General features: G+C 42.3%; 1 protein-coding gene across 8 annotated transcripts in view; it reads right to left on the reverse strand.

Moving 5' to 3' along the window:
- Positions 1-677: 677 nt before the first annotated feature.
- ESRP1 (epithelial splicing regulatory protein 1) overlaps positions 678-17,020 on the reverse strand; it is a 52,880-nt gene continuing 36,537 nt past the window's right edge. For 7 of the 8 annotated variants that reach the window (XR_012644164.1, XR_012644163.1, XM_074985695.1 and 4 more), the window contains 2 exons: positions 2,802-2,907; positions 678-1,410 (listed from right to left, as the gene is read on the reverse strand). Coding sequence is in view for 5 of the 8 variants with exons in the window: in XM_074985695.1 (XP_074841796.1) it covers positions 2,817-2,907 (91 nt within the window). In the remaining 3 variants the exon portion in view is untranslated. Of the gene's footprint in view, positions 1,411-2,801; positions 2,908-15,083; positions 15,647-17,020 lie in introns of those variants that run through there. The other variant, XR_012644162.1, reaches the window with a different exon arrangement.

Below are 17,020 nucleotides of genomic sequence, written 5' to 3' on the forward strand. Positions count from 1 at the left end.
AACTGACCTCTATTGTACCCAAAGCCTCATTATCTAAAATATTTTTCATTTTTAGTCAAATTCAGGAGAATTGGATTTTTCTTCTTCCTTGGTGTTTTAACAAATAGCTTAAAACTCATGGAACGAGGCAGTCTGACAGAACTAGAAGCTGAAACGGGTACATGCACACAGAGGGGGAGACTTCAGACATGTGTGGCCTATTAGCAAAACTGTATAGCATCTGTTCTAGAAGAACATCACTTAAGTGAGATTAAGAATATCAGTCTGTCCTCAGACTGTGGCTTCTCTGCACAGACTGCTAGTAATGTTGGTTATATCTGGCCAATGGAAGCCTGCCCAATCAATAAATAGCACAGAGCATGAACATATAACTGATGACTGACAGGTGAACATCATCCTTCAGTTACTACCGCTGAGAGCTAGATAAGAACCGGTAACCTAGAGGAGAGAGTTTCCATTTCTCATTACCAAATCAAGCCAGCCAGGCCTCTCACTGATTTTTAGAACTTCTCTGAAGTTGAGTCTTGTAATAGATCATGAGAAAGTCTTTTGGATAAAAAGCTATTTAACACTCATCACACCAAGAATCTGGAAAGTGGCAAGATGGGTAGATCAGCAATGGGATTGGTGTAGTTAGCTTTTGTCAACTGAAGCTAGCTGCATCCATCTTTCAATTCCCACTGCAGTCTGATCTGAGATCACTTCCCATTATACTTTATGTAAAATTTACTTAAATGTACATTATACATAAGCAATGCACAAGATGAAAGCATTTAACATTTCATACTTCATGTATTTTACAAAGTTACAATAATTTTCAGGTAATCCATTTTACATTCATAATTTCTGCACTGCGTAAAGTAAGCCTGGCTAGAATATGACAAAGTATACAGAAGGGTTTTTGCACAGATCAATCAAATATTTACAAGACAAGAAAGCAGTGCTTTATAAAAATGTTGACTTCACTAGGAAAAGGTCCTTTTATATATAATTTAAAAGCTTTAAACTGTGTGCAAATTAGATAAAAAACTTGGATAAATTGGAGGTTTCAAACCTACTTTTGTATATTAAGATAATGTCCTCAATCTACAATGTTTAAATTATAATTCTCTTCATGTGGAAAACACTAATAATTTCTGTATAGACAAACAAAAAAAACCCAAAAAACCAGGACTTGTGCTCTCAGTGATGGGCTCAGTGGCTCCAGTGACAATTTGTGTATGTCAGTTTGTGTGGATATTGTGTATTTCATTTTTAAAAAATTAGATACAGGTCCATATGATGATTTCCAAGGTTCTCTGGTTTTTCTTGTGAACAGCTGGCTTGGGCAATAGAAGAACTAGGAATGTAACCAACATCTCCAGTTGTCTGGCTGTAGTTGTTCACAAACTTCGGAAAGCTAGGAGGAATCTGCATGAAGTACACAATTAAATTTGAACATTAGGACCACGAGTTTTGTTCTGCTCTTATCCACTGTTTCCTTAGCCTACAATCTATTTCTTTTTACAAGATGAATAAACAAGTTATACAAATTAAACAGTGGAAATTATTTTAGGAAGCTTCCTTATCACACATAATGCTTTACATCCAAAAACTATTGCTTTTTACTAAAAGAAGGTGGGATATACTTCACTCAAACATGAGTCTCCATTTATTCAACAAAACACAATACTACAATATCAGACCATTATATTAGCCTTTAGAGAATGGCTAATGAATCTGTATGGGTAAACCAGTCTGTTGAAATGTTTTATCTAGTTTAAAACTGCTATGGTGGAGAATTTTTCCACGCAGATTTAAAGGGAACAGAATTACACTGGTGGTGTAGTAGCAACATGATATGAAGTGAAGATTTACATGAAGAAATTAATTATGCCCATGGGATATCCCTCCTTTATGCAGATGGAAAGGCAGACCACAAATTACATTTGTTGAGGACGGGACATAACTTTTCTCCTGAATATATCTTCTTTTTTTTTTAAAAAAAAAAAAAAAAAAATCAAATGACATGTGGCATCCAAGAGTGAGTTTAAGGCAGTGCTCTATCCTAGAACTAATGCATATGTCAAAGCATGTATGCTGTGTCTTGAATACTTTGCTGTTTAGTTTAGCTTAGCTTGCATTTTTCTGCACTAGTTTTTCTCTTCAACTGACTTCATCAATTGACTGTTCCTGTATTAGAGCATCATACAAGCCACACTCAAGAGACACTGAATTGGTCTGATCCACCAATTAGGCCACTTCAATGCTTTCATAAGCCACCAACTGTAGAAGTCCAGGGGTTTACTGTGGTCTTGCAAATTCATGACTATAGATGTTGGTAGTTAAATTCAGGTGCAACTGAGAGGTAACGTCTGTGAGGCAGAAAGTCATTTTCCACTACTTCACAGCACTGCCAAATTCATATTTTACCTCAAGATGCAACTTTAGGATTAAGATGCTTTACTTTAAAGATGGTCTTCCTTTAAGTCTTCACCCTTATTTTCATCTTAAAACTAATTACTCCAACACCAATGGCAATGCACTGTGGTTTTATAAGATCTGGGAGGTAGACCTTCTACGCCTCAAGTGTCAGTTGTGCCTATAACGGCTTTAGATAGGCAAGTGATATCAGGGAACCAAGAGACCCTTTTAAAGTCAGTAAGTGACACTGTACATTCTGTGAAGATTAGAAAGACAGCATGCAATATTCAAAGGAGAATACATTGACAGCTGGCAAGATCCTTATACAAACGAGTAATTGAAAGCAGTTAAACAGCAATTGGACAGCTCAAGTAATAACCTGAGTCTTTTCTCCTTACCGTCTCTAATGAAGTCTAACTGCTTGGACCTTTAAATGCGAATCCATTCTTTGGGCAATGCCCTGGTCTCGTCATTTGTGTGTACAAGTCCATCCTCTGCTGCATGCTAGAATGCAAGTCAACATGAACATGATCAGAAGCAAGGAAAACAGAACCAGGAGAAGGCAGCCACGATTTTGCTGAAGTTCGGGGCACGGTTCAGACAACAAAATTTACAAATCTAAGTATTTGTAATGTTCCTGTCATCATGGCATTGGAATGCAAAAATCTCAGCTACAGCAGCAATGCTGCAGAATCATCTCATCTAATAACTCAGTGAACTGAAGTAAGCAAACTTACAGAAACAGAACGCTGTCAAACGAGACTGGGACCAGTCTCAAATAAAAGGCTCGGGCAATTTTGAGAACACAGCCTCAGAAGACAAAGACTCTAAAAATCCAGTTACCTATCAACACACACAGTACAAATGTAACAAGGTGTTAGCCACGCTGAGGTTAGCAGATATGTGATTCAGCAACGTGCACTTGTTTTCAACTCTCCGAAGGGTGAAGTTGACAATTGGGCCACTAGGTGGAGCCTTACAGACTGATCAGAAATTATTGATGCATGCATTAAACAAATCATTATACTGAATGAAACTAAAGCTAGCACCTTCTTGTCCCTACTCCTTCCTCCTGAGACAACTGTACAGAAGTTCAAAGATGAGAAGAGCCTGCAATAATTTCCTCTGTATGTATCTGCATGTGTCAAGTCAGCCCCACTCATTTGCTCTGCTGCTGACACTTGTCTAACATCAGTTTGCCCATTTTGCCAGGTTCACGAGTACCTCCACACTTTCTTCCACTACCCTTATGGCAAGCTGTTACCCTCAAAACTAATTAATAAGCCTACCAGGACCTCCACCAAAAAACTCTTCAAGATTCACTTTTTACCAAGATACCTCCAGTAAAGATGCTGGCAGGCATTATCAAACACTGATTGCACATTGAAAAAAATACCATGACGCACAGTTTGCCTATTACCCTGCTTCCCCTATTCTTTCTAAGTGTTTGATCTGTTCAAATCTTAGGGTACGTGGTCCTCTCATCTCTATGTAGCACTAAAAGAATTATTCAGCAGCGATAGCACTCAAATCACTACTGAAACAAGAGATAAGAGCTATCAAGTGAGATAGAATGCACGTACAGGATGACACTATGGGAGAGGATCTTTAAGAGGTTTCATCAAGCAAGCTGGTACGAGACGAGAAGTTAAACCGAGTATTACACAGCTATGGGGACTGGAAGATGAACAGTAAGAAGTAGGTTAATTTAGGATTAAGGGTTAAATGTGCCGTTTTGCAAAACAACCCCCCACCCTCCACATCTGGAAAGCTAGCATACTAATCTGGTAGCTTTTCAGCACTGCATTTATCTACTTTCAGATGCAGCCCATTTCCAGGTCAACAGTTCAGCTGAAAAAGATATCTGAATGATTTTGTTCTAGTAAATCCAAGACAAGAACTATATAAAGATGGTCAATATTGCAGTTTAAGATTGTGTACTACTTAGGTAGTAGCAGTATTACAGTCCAGATCTACCAATAAATGACATTTCATGCGCTACCTGCATTAGTTTGTAATCCCATTCTCAGGAATCAAGCATTTAGCTGTACACAGGTGTGCTGGAGGAGGATCAGAATAATCAGGTCAACCAAGGCCTTTTCCCCACTAAGTCAGCTATTATTTCCTGACTCACTGCAGTACTCCAAGCTGGATCATTCCATGTCACCATGATAAATTTACAGGAAACGTGGAGCTGGCTCACACAAACAAACAGTCAGGTGCTGCTCTCAAAGAATATTATATATGCTAGATGGAACAATGTTGTTTAAAAAAAAAAAACAGTTTAAAATCACGACACCTAGTTAAGCTATTTATCTGGGAGTAAAGAGAAATCCTCCTTTCCTTCCACCAAAACGTTTCAGAACCATGGGGCTTTATGCTTTTGTCTTCTGCATCAGTTAGCAAGAACAATTAATGACATCAGGTATTTCATCTGACAGATCTGTGTGTTCTGGTCTGGCAACTACCACCATATTTCTTATGCACTAAAGAAACAGACGTATGAAAGTCCAGGGTATATTTATGTTCATAGTACTGCAACCTAATCAGTATAAATCAAATCAATTATTGCCTCAAGGACTGAAGAGATTTTTTCCCTCCATAAACTATCAACTGACTAGCTGGTGGCACCATCTCAACTAACATTACCCCCTTTGATAGAGTGGTCAAGAATACAAGAACATGTGTAGTCTTTTGCTATTATAAACTGCAAAGCTTTGTACCTCAAATGCACAAAGAGAGTAAGAAGATTATTTAGGCTATAGGGGTCCCTGCACCCTGGTAGAATCAGCATACAAAGAGACCATTGCCATCTCTTCCTTTCCCCGTGAAGGTCTGACTGAAAATAGCATATAGCACGATGGAGTGATTTCTCCCTGAACTGAACGAGACAAACAACTAATCCTTAAACAATGAGTTTGCTGCAAAGGGGGTGTGCTTTTTCACATCAAGAGCTCTCTCTAAAAATCCTTCCGGTGACAAAGTACAGAGTTTTTACATTGTTATAGCTAGTCAAGAATAAGCTATCTATATTTTGTCTCCACTAGAATTTTAAACATGAGAGAGCTAGCTCACTTTTTTGCAATGAAGACACAGACCAGGTCTTAACTAGGAAAAACAGTAGAGTTTAGTTTGACCTTATTTAACTAAGCCAGTTCTTTCTCAGTCTGCATCTAGGCTACAGGCATTATGATGGCATAGCAAACAGTGTCAGTAGTATAGACACTTCTTACAGCAATGGGTGGGTTTCCCCATTACTACTGAACACTAATTACTCAAGCGACAGCAGCTACTTCAATGGAAGCATTCATTGGTCAACCAAGCTACAGCCATGGCATAGCTACAGCCTTAATGTGGATGCAAGGTAAGACTTGAACCCAGATTTAGGTCTCATCTACATGGGAAAGTTTTGCCAGTTAAAACATGGTAGTTTTATACCAGTACACCACTCTGTGTGGACAATATGAAAGTATAAAATTTCCTATCTGGACATCTCCTTAGCCACCCCCTAAGCATAGGAGTTTTAAAGGCACAGCACCAGTTCAGTTGGACCTAAAGTTGGAATACTCCTTGGCAAGAGAAGCTTCACCTTAAAGAAGTCTTCAGCACGAGTGCGCTGAGAATCAGGATGGATTCTTTCTGCTGATGTAACTGTGCCAGTATCCAGTAGGTTCAAGTACTTGCATGTTTTAGGTGGAGGCAGGAAGGTATGTAGCAATATAACATTCTTGACGCACACCTAGACTTGTATTATGTAAGAAGGTCTTAAGACTAGCTGTCTGCAATAAGAGGCAGCACCATATATATTAAGCTGCAGTCCAGAGAGCTTCCCAAGGGCTCACACAGAAGTCTGCTTTATAGAAAGCTCACAGTTTAAATGAAAGACACTTTTCAAGCCAGTAATACTGGAAATGAAGAGCAGGGGTACCATCTGAGAGAGGATGTTTGGAGTGAGGTGCAGGCTTCACCTGGGCAGTGCTTAGCTTATGAGGCTGCTGAAAGTGACTGGCATGTCCCTGACCATGGCTCCTGTGACAGGGCATTCAGGGTCTCCAAGTGCTGCGCCTGCATGCAAGCACTGACCCCACAGCTCCCATTGGCTGGGAGCTGCAGCCAAGTCAGCACTTGGGGCAAGGGCAGTGCGTGGAGACATCCTGTGCCCCACATCTTGGGCTACAAGTACTTGCTGGCTACTTCTGGGAATGACACAGAGCCAGGATAGTTTAAAATCCAGAGGGGCTAAGGCAGGCTTCTTGTGTCTTGTGTGCTGAAGGCACCCCAAGAAGGAGGAAAGGAGTTCATCACCAAGGCCTGTGTACCCCAGGGGACTCTGGGAGACCCCAGTTACAGAAATGGTGATTGACACAGCATATTCATCTTCAGTCATTCCCAAAGATCAAGCTATGTATGCTATTTACAGTAACCAATCTTCCTTCAATTTTGGATGATCACCCCCTCAGGATTCTTTCAAAACCTCCTTGGGATGTTTGGCTTGCAGTACAAACTTAAAGCACAGTCTCTGTAAGCATCACTATTGAGACAGAGTTCTAGGATAGTGCTTTTTCCCCTAGCAGTTTTAAACTTACAAAACTCCCATTGGCATATGATACACAGTAATGTACCACTTCAAGCTTCGAACATGAAGTGGATTTCACATATATTTAAAGAAGTTGCTCAAGTTAGCACAAGTGTTCCAGCCAAATGTTACACCCTGAACTCACAAAACTTGCCATGCTTTTTTTTTTTTATTTTTTAAACAGAACCAGACGGGAACAGAACTGTGTATTTTTCTATCCAGATAGGAACACTTTTATCAATATTTCAGAAAGACAGCTGACTCGCTAAATGGGAAACAGTACAGACTACTTGGAAAAATGATTATGATGGTGCTGTGAAGCCTTTTACATTTACTACAGCTTTACAAACAGGCTATTTAACTCTTTTAGAATTAGGACCTATATGAGGTCTCTATACTAACTGACCATCTAGTGTAGTATTTTACCTGCAACATAAGACAAGCCATACTAGTGCATCATTCCTTAGTGAATTGCCATCAATAAAGATCAGAGATAATGGATTTTGAACACAAGCAATGTTTTGGAGCCAAGCTCTTTCTAAAATTGTACAAGTATCTTTTTAGACTTCCCTATCTGCCATTTAAACATCGATATTGATACAAAACTATTCTCCACAAAAAATGCTCCTCCTTCTAGATTTTTGTGGCTGTAGCTTACTAACCTGTATTTTAAACTGCCCTTCTGAAACACTGAGAAGTCACTAGAAATTGATGACTTTTTCATGTTTGCTATCAACATTTTCTATTTAACGAAATACCCTGGCATAGCTAACGGATACTGCATCTCCAGCTACTTTTCAGTGCATAATCACTCTCTCTCTGGCTAAAACAAAAGAATTGGAAAATACACGTGACAGGTATAGGCCCCGCAGTACCTCTCTGCCTGTACTTTGGGAATGTTTGGATTTGAATAAATTTTTGGAACTCTAGCAGCCTGCCATTGGGCAATATTTAGCGAAGACTGGGCATTACTTGGTGCTCTGCGAAAGGTTTCGCTAACTGTTATTGGAAAAAAAGTCTCCTCTAGGGACTGAAACATGCCAATAAGCATGTAACCTGTATTTCCAGTTACACACAAAGCAAAAACAACCAAAAAAGAATTGGAGATATTGGAACATGGAATCTTACAAGTCTAAGCCTATGATCACCATGACCAATATCAAATCACAAGAGCTTTTAGGTTGCCATCACTGCTACATAACATTTAGTTACACTGCAAGATGTTGTGGAAGTTTGACTGACAGAACCACAGTGCACAAAGTGACAGGTACGCCGTCTGTTTTGAAATCCAAAATCAACTACCACCTCATGCAGAGTGATGTAATTTAAACCGCAGCTGTTGTCTTCCACACGAGTTATTTTTCCTCCACTGAATATTCAGAAATTCATCTTGGTTTTCACTCCCTTTAGATGTACATAAATATAGATGGCACTTTCAGAACCTTTCAAGGATCCCAGTGAAAGCTGCATATGTCACACGTCAAAGTTAGAGGCCAGTATTGTTCTAGAGATTAGTAAAATTGGCAGAGATCGACTCCCTCACCCCACAGCCTCCTGACAAGACCCACAGGAAGTCTGTGGCAAATTGTAAATCTCTCCCTAAGAATCCTTCCATTCCTCCATGACTAGCTGTTGAAGTACACTTGTTCTTTATCATCAATGCTTTGCTCATGCAGACTAACAGATCAAGGTCTCATGCTGGCTGCTATATAAGCACAAGATATGGTCTGCAATATACTAGTTTAATATGTGAATAATCTTCAGAAGCTTTAACTACAGTAACCCCCCGAGATACGTGCATGTGTGTGTCATGGTTAAGCAAGGAGTGGGCAGTGTGTGGAGGGACTGTGAGGGAATGGGCTGCGTGGAAGCTCCCCATTGCTTGCGGGACCTGGGAAGCTGACTAACCATGAGCTCGTCAGTTTCCACGTCCACAAGCAGCAGGGAGACAGGATCCAAGCAGCAGCCTGGTTCCCAGCTGCCCTACACTGGCAGGACCCAGGAAACTGACCAGTCACAAGCTGGTCAGTTTCCCAGGTCCTGCAAGCAGTGGGGAGACTGGAACCAGGCTGGCCCCTGATTCCTAGCTCCCTGCCACTCTGGGAGCCAAGAAACTGACCAGCCCTAATGGGTTGGTCAGTTTCCCAGCTCCTGCAAGCCCAGGGTTGCTGGGAACCAGGCAGCAGCCAGGTTCCTGTCTCTCCTCAACTTGCATGACAATTAGAGTATGTGGGGGTTGCAAGAATGCAAGTCCCATGCAACTCAAGGGCTTACTGTACTATTGCACTCAGAAGAAGGAACAAATTTATGTGAAGCACTATGGCTACCACACTGTTTTACATATGCCTCTAAACAGGCAAGTCTGTGATTAATTCATTTCCTGCACTACAAGTACCAAGAGAAAACCTGACTTTCTGCTGAGGACACCAATTGTGAAAGAAGTTTAATAAACTCATGACTTCTACTCCCAATGACAACTTGTCCGTTCTTGTACATTGGCCTTTCATCACTTAGCACTGAGTTAAAGGAAAATTCCAGTAACCCACAGGCTCTTATTCTCTCTGATGTCAGCCACTAGGAGCAGGCATCATGGTACCCAAAACAATCTATTAAGCAAGCTCACCAACAAGTAACTACAGTCCTTAGATGCTCATGTTGTGTGAGCTTGAGACAGCGTCTAGGTTTGCAAGCATCCTCCTGCTTTTTTAAGGGAATTGATTTTAAATTCCAGAAGCAACGTGTTCTAAGCAGCCAGTTGTATTAGCTCCTATTTTAGTCAGCATCTCAATTTACAAGACAGAAGGCTCTTCTCACCTGTCCGAGACGTGAATTGTATTTAAAATGTAGCTCTGATTAAGGTGAGCATTTTAACATGAACTTTGCTGTTGGAAGATTAGAACCACGGTTTAAAATGATCAAAACAATATTAGAACTGGATGGATGCCAGAGAGAAACAGAGGGTGTGGAGAGGGAGAAAACAGTGTCCTTTTAGCAACAATTTAAAGTTACACGAGAGTGTCCCACAGCAGGTGGTTCAACAAAACAAAAACTAAAGCAAAAAATTTTTAAAGTGTGGTTGTCCATTTTTCTAGGCACAACACCATTGACAAAGTTACAAATAAATTCATTGTCTATTGAGAATTCATTCAATAAGCCACCTTGTTAATCCTATTACTCCCAGGCTTTTGCAAAAGAATGGAAACAGAGTTAGAGACTGTGCACATGCTGTCAGACCAAGCTGTTGAGATAGATAAAAGGTTATTTTTAGAGTTTAGACCCCAGATAGTTTATTTTCCCTCCCAACACTTGAGTAGATACTTTAACACCTTGTCTATACAACAGTTTTGTTGACAAAAGTCAGGTTTTATCAACAGTGGAGATGTATGTGCAACAATGCTCCTCCTACTGATTTAACTCTGCTGCTACACCAAATATAATATAACCTTCACAATGAGTGGCAAAGACAAAAAGTTAGAGTGACACAGTGTAGACACTGCACATGCTCATGTTACCCTAATGCAGCCTCCAGGAGGTGTCCCACAATGCCCATCATGCCCACACTGATCAGCAATTTCTACTCCTCTGTCCTGCAGCCAGGTACACAGACATGCACTCTTTAAAGCAGTAGGAATTTTTAAAAATCCATTTCCTGTTTCCTCAGCATGGACACCTCACTTCACATCTTCCCAGCTGACCACCCAGCTATTCACAGCAAATGGGCTCCCCCACTGGAGCACACCAGAGGTGCTGAATCTGTTGGGTATATGGAGAGAAGAGGCTGTATGGCTGTAGCTCAACTACAGCTGTAGAAATTTTGCTCATGACAGGGATGGGAAGGGGTACAAATGGGACAGAGCTGTGATGTGCTAAGAGTGAGGAGCTGAGACAGGCATACCAGAAGGCAAGGGAGGCCAACCAGCTCTCGGGGCGAGGGCAAATTCCATACCCCAGAAGGTGGCTTTGCAATTAGAAAAGTTCTGCAGCCACTGCTTGTCATCCTTACCTGCATCACAATCTGATCCCAACACTTCGTACTTGTTTCCCAAGCCCAGTAGTGGCAGCCCATCGCATGCAGCTCTCTGCAAACAACATCAGTCTTGAATTGTTCCCCTCCATGATGCCTGCCCTGTTGTGTGCCACGGATTCCTGTTCAAATTCACAGCACATGAAATACTGCATGATCCGCTACGCCTTCCCAACGCTTATCACAAGACTGGCGAGCAATGCAGGTGCATGCTTTGAGGAGGAGATGGCAGGTGCAAAGTCTACAGGCACCAGCTGAAAAATGGAATGAAAGCCCTTTGAATCAGGGACTGGAATATAGTGCATCATGGAGGTGGGGATTTTGCCTCAAGCTGCACTTGTGCTTCATTCCCAGGACTCCTCATGCGGGAAGGTGAGGATTTGACAAGTGTTGCACACTGCTCACCCACTGGGGGTGCACTTCACTGACACTAGACACATTGTGTGAACGTGTACGAATGATGTCATTACAGTGGTTTATGATCAATGTAACAAGTCAACTCCACTCTAATGTAGACAGGGCCTCAATTTCTCCCTCCTGCTGCCCTCCCCCATATTCCTTTACGTTAAGCAGCTTTATTACTACTAAAAGTTATCTAGTACATTGAAAGAAAGACTGCTGAAATGGTCTCTCTCAGGGGCTTATGACAAGCACAAAACTTGAAGGGCTAGGATGGTATAGTCAGAATTAAAGAAGAAAAGCAAAGAATACTACATCAACATTCATTCAGTCGTAGTAATCCTCTACATTGTCAAAAGGAGCTATTCAACCTTTTGGTAGTAGCTCAAGGAGGCTTTTCTTCTTTGCATAAATGCTCACTTACTAGATTTATAGGCCACGGTTTGGTCATTAGCCACTCAACTCCTTATTGCTTTTCCATGTCCACACATTTAAATATACAATTTAGCACTGAGGAGACCCATTCCTTCTCTTTGCACTTAGTTCACATTTGCTGCATTATTCTAAATTCCAGACAACTGAGGGAGAAAAAAGGATACTCAAGGACAAAACCAAATTCCTTCATCATTTACAAAAACCGGTGGAGTTAGTCTTATACTGCTTAAATAAATGTTTCTTTCTATATGATGGCTTTTATTTTCAACTACCCAAACCACAAATTTGTTAAATGAACACTTTTCCTAATAATTAGAAGGTATTTAGCTAGGGCCCTTACAGATGCTATCACATACAAAAAGAAAATGGAATTTCAAGGTAAAGCACTTACAATTCATAGTCTTTGCAATAGTGTCACATTTAGCTTCTCAGGGATAGAACGCAACTGTCAGTTAAAGATAATTTCATAGGGGAATTTGGATTTGTTTCTGAGGTAGATCAAAATGCAAAATTACTGTGTACCTACAGGCCCTGACCACCTTGCTGTAGGACCTCTCCGCCTACGAAGAATGCTTTGACTGCAGTGCAGGGGGTCTGCACTGATAGACCCTCACGTCTGCATAAATTGCTCTACAGGGTCATTGTTTGTTTTTTCCAGAAGGGTTGTTTGTTGAAAGACAAAGAAAGAATAGTAATTTTGGTCAGAATTAGGGTTGCTGTGTTAGAATGATATGCTTCCATTACTGAGAAGGGCTTTTTTTTTTTTTTTTTTTTTTTTTTTTTTAAAATATGGCCCATGCAAGTTTTAGGAGGTGCTTATCTATTCATTTCCCTGCTGTTACATTCAGTGGCCAAGTCTGGCAAGCAACATGACAGGCAAGTGTAACAAAACTTAGTTTTAAGAGGATTTAATTTTGAAATTTCCACTTTACATTTTTTCCTGGGCTGATAAATATGAGCGGTCCATACTGGTTTAGTAAAATATAACCCATCTGTAAAACAGGTCTCTACCCCTGACAGGACTAGAAAGAAGACCAATAGGCTCCACAAGCTGTACCTGGAGGAGCAGTCAGGGAACATGGACTTGATTGGAAGTAGGTTTCAGATTTAGGGGCCTATATAAACCAAGAAACTGGCAACAGATAGGAGCTGTAGAAAAGCAAGCTGCTGTCAATCCCCAAAAAAAGATGGTGTTAGAAGCCAGGTGAATCTAGCACTGGCAGGGAAGCCAAGAAGATAGGACCAGCCAGGAAGTGGGGCGAACCCAAAAAACAAAAAAATACAGCAAGATGGGGCAGCACTGGCCCTAGCTGCTGGCTGGAATGCCCTAAGTTAGAACCAGAGTAGAGGGAAGAGACAGGTTCTTTTACCAGCCACTGGGGACGTGGCAGTGGACTGCTAAGGACAATTTGTTCTGGAAAGGCAATTACCCCACGGAAGGGGAAAACAACATAGTGATGCCCACCAGGATGCTGAGTCACAAAGAGGAAGCTTGAAGTGAGAGATCCACAAAGGTGAGAGGACAGCAGGATAGACCCTGCCCTTGGCAGAGCGTATCCTCAGAAAGTACCAACAGTGGTGACTGCACTGATGACACCAATCTCCTCAAAGTCGTTAGTTTAAAGTAAAGGGCAGTACTGCTGGGCTGTTGCTCAGCTATGCCAGAGCTCAACCTGCACTTCAGCTTCATGGTAATAAACACCCATATGGGTCACCACACTAGGGTGGATGGTGCTACCCACCACCAGCCAGCACCTATTGGTCATTGCCAAAACTTCCCGAAAAGACAACCAAGCAGATGGGAGTTGCACAGGGTCACTAGAAGCAAGGAGTCAACTACTCAACAAGCAACCACGTACGTTCCATAGTTTTTGTACCTTTTTAAAATCTACAAGGCCCTCCTTGCTGTCCACCATCTCTGACAGAAGCAAAGAGCCTGAACAGTTCTGCACTATTGTTGCAAGTGTTGTGAGAACAGAACACAAAGTCCTCCAATACTTGCAGAGCTGTAAGAACCACCGAATTAGTGGGAGACACTGTTTCTCGGAGGACAGACTGCAGCGGGAGATAGCACAAACCAGTTCAAGGTGGTGGTTGTTCAGAGCAGCTGCAGATGGTAGAATGCAGCTTCTGGGCTCAAGAAACAGGCACTGACCAGCAGGGTCACATCCTAGAGGCTTGGGATGACAAACTCTGGCTGCAGAACTTTTGGAGATGCAAGGAGACATTTTTGGATCTGTGCGCTGAGCTCACCCCAGCCTGCCCATGCAGGGACACTAAAATAGGTAGCTGCATTAACACTGCAGTAGTGAGCAGCAACTGCACTGTTGAAACTTGTAGAGCTGGATTCCTACCAGTGGGGGCGAAATCACACTGGACATGAAAAATCCATTTTTTTGGGGGCCATTGATAGTCTCCTGCTATGCGGGATTCTGACTCAGAACGCAGGACAGATTAGCTGAATCTGCAGCAAAGGGGTTCCCAAACTGCAATGAAGCAATAGAGGACATGTGTAGCTGTATTTTGGCACCAGACGACCTTGCTGCAGAGAAATGCTAAGAAAGGACTATTTTTCAATGATTATGAAGTGTTGTTGGTGCATCATCACAGCCGAGCCACCATCAGAGGTGGTGCATGATATAAACATCTTCAAAAAACCACAGGACTGTTCAAAACAGAACTACAAGCAGAGATTTTCCACCAGGGGGTTCACCATCACCAGCTGTTCCCTTGGCTTGTGCAGGTGTATGCTGGTCACCTCAGAACCAAGGAAAAGATTCATCAGCTCGGCAGATGAAGGACAGCTGGATGAGATTTTGGCAGATTAAAAACAGCAACACCATCATCCTTTCACTCACAAGATTGGATTGGTGTGTGTTTGGGGAAGTGGGGGGAGAAAGTGCCTGACGTCTGTGTAATATCTGTGAAGCAAAGGGGGGGGAAAAGAGTGACTGTTTGATGTGTTTCAATAACTAGACAAGAGCTATTAGAAGAGCTCAGCACTGAGCATGGTGGTGGAATGTGATCTACTTGGTTCCTGCTATTTCAGGGTCTATTAAAAATTGTGTGATGTATAGTGTAAATTTCACAGTGTTTCCTGTGCATGTACATATCGCTCACTGATCCTATGTGTGGGCACGCTGTACAGCAACAAGAGGGTGTTTTCAGAAACACTAAGCTCTCTGCAGTGTATGCTGTGAAAGAATAAAGATCAATTCTTTTTTCAAATACAATTTTATTCAGCAACAAAATCAGTCCAAGAAGAAGTCTGTGCAATTTAAGAACAACTTAGTGGAGAAGAACTTAAGGGGAAAGAACATTCATGTCCATTTTTGCTACATGTACAGCAATCAGGAGTCTCAGGTCAGTGTATGAGAAAAGTGTGGCTATCCTTAATGTCCCTCAGGGCGAAGTGATAGGGATGTGGACCCCTAATACCATGTGGAACCTTGGAGGGGAGCAACATAGGGAGATGCTGTAATGGAGTTCTCCATGAAGTGCAAAGGGAGGCAAGCCCACAATTGTTGAACCTATAGGTCCAGCAGAGTCTGTGGCATCTAGCTGTGCTGCTGGAGAAGCTCTACTATGTTCTGGAGCTTCTGCTTATTCCTTCTACGATTCCTAGGTCTTCCACAAGTTGACTACAGTTTTCACCTTCCAGGCCCCTTGTTCATGATTTGATGCAGCACTAGCTTGCAGGATGACACATTCAGCAAGATCCTAAGTTCTCTTTTTTCCCCCTCATCTGGCTCAGGTGTTCCATGGGGATGGAGGAGAAAACCCCCTCAAGTCTGCAATGGCTGCACCTGCTGATAAAACGGAGGTACTATGATCAGTATAATCACAGTGGAAAGTGAAAGTGAAGATTCAGAACTCCATTCTCTTGTTCTCCAAAAATTTAACACCAGAAATTCTTAGACACTTGTGCTTCAGAATGCTCACACGAAGTACCATGAGAACCGGTGAGCACTGCTCATCAAGGGAGGCAAAACTGAGAATGAACTGCTCTGTTTCAGGAACCTGTGTGTTTCGGGCAATGGCACGGACCACAAGCTAAGTTCTCTCTAAGCTGTGCAGCAGCCCACAAGGGCTGCACAGATGCACCTCTCCCCAGGCCCAAGGGCTGTTGTGACCAGGAGAAGGAGCCTCTCCCACCAAGCCCAGACGCTGCTATGGGAGAGAGGACTGTCCCCAGCCCCCTCTCCCCACTGCAGAATGCCCAGGGTCTGCATTCCAAACTCCCCTTGCCCAGTCCCATTCCAGAGCCCACACCCTCAGACGGACGGCCTCATCCCCAGTACTACTCTCCGCTTCTTCTCACATTCTGAGCCCCACTTCACCAGCCCCACACCAGAAACTGGAACTTCCCCCACTGAAATCTCCGCCCCATCCTTAAGTCCCCTCCCACAGTCTGAATGCCTTTGCTAGATGCCCACCACACATCACCTCCACACTGGTGCACATAAAATTAATTCCACAATTGCACAGGAATAGTTAAAGAGAACATTGATCATAGGCAGTGTTGAATTTACCTGATCTCTCTCCCTCCTAAGGATATCACAGAGCACAGCTGCTGATGTCCTGAGGCCTTCAGGGCCTGTACACTGCTGGCCTGTGTATTGCAATGGCATCTGCCAAAGTTATTTCTGTATGCAGTACAGTTGTAGCTATGTCAATTCCCCAATAGGAGAGACACACCCCTAAGGTGGCTGAGGTAACAGCTTTTATTGGACCAACTGCTGTTGGAGAGACAAGCTTTCAAGCCAGGAGGTAACGTACCCAGCTCACCACTTTCCCAGACCTGAGGAAGAGCTCTGTTTGGCTTGGAAGTTCGCCTCTCTCGCCAACAAAAGTAGGCCAATAATTGCATTTTGTCTCTCAAAATTATTAGTGACCAGCATGGGACAGTATCCTTATCAGAGGAAGGATTAAGGTGGCCACCCCAAAAAAAGTTTCTGGAGAACACTGCCGAGTACCGCCATTAAAGCTTCACTGAGATCATTCAAGAGGATTCAAGAGACATCCCTGTATACATTAAAATAAAAAAAATTGTTCCTCGTGGGCCCGTTTTCTTAGCTGTATGCCTTAATTCAATAGTAGCAATACCTCTTCTAAGCCAGGTAAATTAATGAAGAGTCAACAGCTGTGTCCTGATAAGCTGACCACCATGACTTTAACGGAAA

Source organism: Carettochelys insculpta, chromosome 2 (assembly GCF_033958435.1).
Source record: "Carettochelys insculpta isolate YL-2023 chromosome 2, ASM3395843v1, whole genome shotgun sequence".
Lineage (NCBI taxonomy): Eukaryota > Metazoa > Chordata > Testudines > Carettochelyidae > Carettochelys > Carettochelys insculpta.